Genomic DNA, 5,000 nt, shown 5'->3' with positions numbered 1-5,000 from the left:
CCACCGAGTGGCTGAGCCTCTGATCCAGTGCAAGGTTGAGGAATTGTCTGTCGAACACACAATGCGGCTAATATGACAATCAATTGCATCTTTAACATAGGTACACCGTCTAGCAGTTATCACAGCAGCCATTAGCTCTAAGCGTGGAAGAGAAATCCTTCTCACAGGAGCCACTCGGTTCTTGGACATCACAAGACTAGTGCATGCCTTTCCCTCTTCAGGAACAACTCTTAGGTACACTGCAGTAGCATAAGCAACTTCTGATGCGTCACCAAAAGCGTGTAGCTCCACCTTAGGGTTCTGACTAAAGGGCAAATCACTGTAACATCTTGGGATGTGAAGGTGTTCAAGCTCTGAAAGCTCCTCGACCCACTGATTCCAGCTCACTGCAGTTCCCACCGGTATTTCATCATCCCAACCAACACCTTGGGTCCACAGACCTTGCAGCAACAATTTGGACCTCACCATAAAGGGCGTGATGAGACCGATTGGATCAAACATCTTTGCTGCTAAAGAGGCTACTTCTCTCTTTGTGTACAGCTTCTCTGATCCCGACTTAACAGAGTTCACATCCATTGTGAGGACAAGGCTGTCTGCTCTAGTATTCCACTTCAAACCCAAAGCTTTCGTGACTGAACGGGCTTCTCTTAGATCACTCTCTAGCTTCATCAGACCATGTGATGCTCTATCCTTCTCAGGTATGGTCTGCATAAGCTCAGACGAATTGCTAGACCATTTTGTCAAATTGAAACCTGCTTGCTGCATAAGCTCACTCGTACTTTGCTGCAATTTCAGTGCTTCACTTACTCCATCTCTCCCTGAAGCAAAGTCGTCAACGTAAGTGTTCCTCAAGATTTCATGTGATGCCTCAGGAAATGTTTCTTCACATCTTTTGACATGCTCGTGAATAGTACAGATGGCAAGAAACGGACTTGAAATAACTCCAAATGTGAACCTTGTCATTCTGTAAATCTTGGGTGTGCCTTCAGCATCCAAATCTCTTCACAGGTACCGATGTGAATCCCTATCTTCTTCTTTTAAGCGGACCTGCAAAAACATCTTCTTTATATCACCCATGATACCGATATGACCTTTTCGAAAGCGCAGGAGGATCCCAACCAAATCAGGCTGCAACACAGGGCCGGCTTCTAAGCAGCTGTTAAGAGAGAGACCATTACTATTTCTCGCAGACGCATCAAACACAACCCTTGTCTTAGTTGTCTGCTTATCTTCTCTGATGACTGCATGATGTGGAAGATAGAACACAGGACGCCCATCTGTTGGTGCAAATTGATCACAAGGTACTTCTTCTGAAACTCCATCGTCGATGTACTTAAGAATCGCCTCCCTGTAGGACCTGGCTTTGGCTAGCTTTTGAAGCAGCTTCTTTTCTAGATTGTACAGCCTATTTTCTGCCTGCTTGTAGTTATCTTTCAATACTACTTGATCTTCCTTCCATGGTAAGGAGACTTCATATCGACCACCTTTGTATGTTAATGTGTCCCTAAACTTCTTTAACACCATGGCTTCAATGGGGTTAGTAGAAGGTGGACTTTCAGTAGGTTTGATGCCAATAGACTCCAAGTTCCAGAATTTCTGAAGTGTTTCATTCAATTGTTCCTCAATGCCAATTTGAATGTTCATAGACACAGTACATTCTTGGCCATGACCGCCTGTTGGTCCACAGAAGACCCAACCTGGTGACGTGCGAACTGCAACTGGTTCATTGGAACCTCCTCGTACAATGTCTCTTGTCACAAAGGAATAATAAAAATCCAAGCCAATGAGTACATCAATCTCCCGTTCACCTGGGGCGAATTCTTCAGGAAATGTTATGCCTTGAAGATGAAGCCATTTTGCTGGATGAATATCCACAGCCTCAGCTGTACGGCAAATAACTGGCGCAGTAAGTGCTTCAATACATTGCGGCTTTCCAGGCTTATCAACAGGTGCTACAGTAAAAGCAATTCTCTTTCGCAGCGTCTCCTTGTCCGACTTTCCACCAAATCCAGACACAGCAATTCTAACACTCTTTCCATCTAGGCCAAGCTCTTGCACAATACTTTGTCTAACAAATGAAGCCTGTGAACCGGGATCAAGAAAACATTGAACAACTTTCGAGCAACCATGGGATCCACACATAACAGCTGGCACAGTTTGAAGAATAACTTTGCCGCCACCACTAGACACATTGAGCTTGCTACTACATGTGAAGCTGCTGTAGAAGGAGGAGCTTGAGATCAGAATGCTCTCTCCGGGGACGTTGTGACGAGGGTGGTGTCGCTGAAGACCCAGAACTGACCGAATCCATATGAAGGAGGCTATGGTGTTTACCCCGACAGTGCTTACACGGTGGTTTTTCACAACTTTGAGCCACGTGACCAGCTTCTAAGCAACGAAAACAAAGACCTTTGGACAATGCCATGATGAATCTATCTTTCACTGCCAATGACAGAAAATTAACGCATGACCACACGTGGTGATTCTTCCGACAAACACAGCACTGTTTGACCTGCATAGAAGCACATAGTGCAGAAGTAGATGATCTTCGTGGTGAACTAGATTTGAAATTCACCTGGCTTACACACTTTGCAGTGTTTTCCTTTGCAGAGACCTTGAACTCCAGAGAGGGAGACTGGGAAGACTCTTTGGCTCGTACTACTTGTTCTAAGAAAGCAAACAATGTTTTCACTTTCACACAGTCCTCTTTTGCTTTCCAATTACCAAGTTCAAGTTCCCACCTTTCAACAACCTTTTTGGAAGCTTGTCCACAATTAGGGGTACAAGAACCGGAGCTAAAGTTTCAGAATTGAATTTCTCACCCATGGATTCAACAGACCGAACATGCCCAACCACTTGATCATAGAATTTACGCATAGACAATGCATCATCAGAGTTCAAACGCGGTAAATGAATCAGGGATCGTATATGTGCATCGAGGATCAATCTTGGATGACCAAACCTTTCTTTCAGGGCTTCCAAAACTGGCTGGTAATTCTCTTGTACCACTGCAAATCCCTTCACTGCTTCGGCAGCTGGACCCTTTAATGATCTCATCAAGTATTCTAATTTCTGTACCTCTGCTAAGGCTGAATTATCAACCACGGAGACCTTGATCGACTGGTAATAAGGTTGCCAACATAAAACGTTTCCATCAAAGGTAGGCAGATCAATCTTCGGTAGCTTAACTTGTACCTGAGGGCATGATTGCGGGTTTACGGTTGCACTACTATCCGTTTTCATCTCAGAGACAGATTTACATTCCAGATACTTCCTCATTTTAGACATGTATTCAATAACACGCAATTCATAGTCATTATGACTGCTACACTCTGTGTCGATTTCTTCGTCTTCTAACAGAGTACACATTGTGGCTTGCACATCTTGTAAATCGCTCCATTTACTAGCAATATTATCTTTCAAAACCTGAATCATAGCATGATTATCCTGCACTGATGACGCTTCTTCGACAGACTTCAAAGTGTCCGTTACGGACTTTCTCAAGAACTTTCGTTTCTTCTTAATAGCTTCCAACTCTTCAGACATTTCGACTAACCTTGAATAATCACAATGTTCTTATAGTCCACCAGAGTTTCCACAAATTCATCAAGGTAGTCGTGCAAGGTAAGAGCGCCAATCGCTCCAAATGCGAAGACCACCTCTTCATCCAAATTTGTCAGAATCTCTCCGATTCGAAGGACCATGAATTCAACGATTTATTCTTCAAACGCAACAAGGATTGCAATTTCTACGCGACACAACGAATTCAACATAAACACACGAGCACATGGAAAAATTTATGCGGGGTGTCCCGAGCCCCTGCATCACTGGGACCAAGGGTCCTCATGTCCGACAAAAATCGAAACTTTCAGTTCCGAACAGCACTTTCAGAAACTGTCTGGTAAGTCAATTTATTCTAAACTGTTAATAGTAATACAATACTCTGAAATTTAGCAAGTAAGTAAATTACCTAAACAACAACGCTGATGATTGATGAAAGTAACATAAATATAAACTATGCAAAGCAAAACAAAAACTTTAAAAAAGGAAACTACTATGGAAAAAGCTTTTGAGCACTTTCAGAAACTGTCTGGTAAGTCAGTTTGATAGTAATACAATACTCTGAAATTTAACAAATAAGTAAATTACCAGCATATCTTGCATTTAATAATCAAATATGAATCCTAATCAACAGTGATTTAGATAAACATCTTGGCGCCATTGTGAAGGGAAACCTATTTCATCGCATAAGTTAGACAAAGACATTAGCGCGAATTGAGTCTGATTGTATATTACACTGATGTAATTGTTTAATGAGTCACATCTCTTTAACGAGACAATCAAACGTGTTCTTGTTCTGGCATTTCTTCAACACCTTTAAGCGAATGTCATCCGGAACCGTGCCTGCGTGTCTATTATCGTAATGTTTACGCACTGGAATATAAATCATACATGAAAGTACAAAAATTAATGTAAGAACCATTTTTGTACAGTCCATTTTCCTTTTTAATTTCCTGGATAGTTTTATGGAGTAGTCTTTTTCCAGGTTAGGAGCATACTTTTTCGTGAAAATTATGTCTGGCAAATGATTCTTGTTCTCTCATTTTCCCGAGCTCCAGTGTCCGCTGTATATGACATGTTTTCTCCAGTTAATATTTTCGTTTATAAGAACCTTCCTGTATCCTTTTTGAAGCTCAGGATCACTGGGCAAACTGTAGTAAGTTATTCCTTTGGTTTTGTGGTTATTCATACACAAAAAACTGCCACGATTCCAATGCAAAGTTTTCGTGCAAGTCGCCACCTACAAACTAAAGTGCACTTCCGTCCGGCAAAACCGATAACTAGTGCCAAGCTTCTACCGTATGAAATGAGGCAATTGTAAGGTTCTCGACAGTGCTTTTGCTTGTGTTGTTTCTTAAAACCAACTTTTCGTGAAAAATTGCACGGACCAGACTTTGCTTTTGACAGTCAAGGTGGAAGAACACGAAGTGGCACATTCA

General features: G+C 42.1%; 2 protein-coding genes across 2 annotated transcripts in view; both read right to left on the bottom strand.

Annotated features, from left to right (window-relative positions):
- The window catches only part of LOC138055679 (uncharacterized), a 2,055-nt gene extending 1,092 nt beyond the window's left edge, over positions 1-963 (bottom strand). The window contains exon 1 of the mRNA XM_068901562.1: positions 1-963. This exon is cut by the window's left edge and continues 1,092 nt beyond it. Within this exon, the coding sequence (XP_068757663.1) occupies positions 1-963 (963 nt within the window).
- A 39-nt stretch (positions 964-1,002) lies between these two features.
- Positions 1,003-3,546, bottom strand: LOC138055678 (uncharacterized). The gene is made up of 2 exons (XM_068901561.1): positions 2,725-3,546; positions 1,003-2,388 (listed from the first exon to the last, which is right to left on the bottom strand). The coding sequence occupies exons 1-2, from the start codon at positions 3,544-3,546 to the stop codon at positions 1,003-1,005; spliced, it is 2,208 nt and encodes a 735-aa protein (XP_068757662.1).
- Positions 3,547-5,000: the final 1,454 nt, after the last annotated feature.

The sequence above is a fragment of the Montipora capricornis genome, chromosome 7 (assembly GCF_036669925.1).
Source record: "Montipora capricornis isolate CH-2021 chromosome 7, ASM3666992v2, whole genome shotgun sequence".
Lineage (NCBI taxonomy): Eukaryota > Metazoa > Cnidaria > Anthozoa > Scleractinia > Acroporidae > Montipora > Montipora capricornis.
The sequence above is the reverse complement of the archived record's forward strand: the minus strand, read 5'-3'. Positions and strand labels throughout refer to the sequence as shown.

What these genes read in the sequence shown, in the direction of transcription:
- LOC138055678 (XM_068901561.1), bottom strand. Translation starts at nt 3,546, where the DNA reads ATGTCTGAAGAGTTGGAAGCTATTAAGAAGAAACGAAAGTTCTTGAGA. An exon ending in AAGGTGGGAACTTGAACTTG is followed by an intron (nt 2,389 to 2,724) that starts GTAATTGGAAAG and finishes TTCGTTGCTTAG; the next exon opens with AAGCTGGTCACGTGGCTCAA.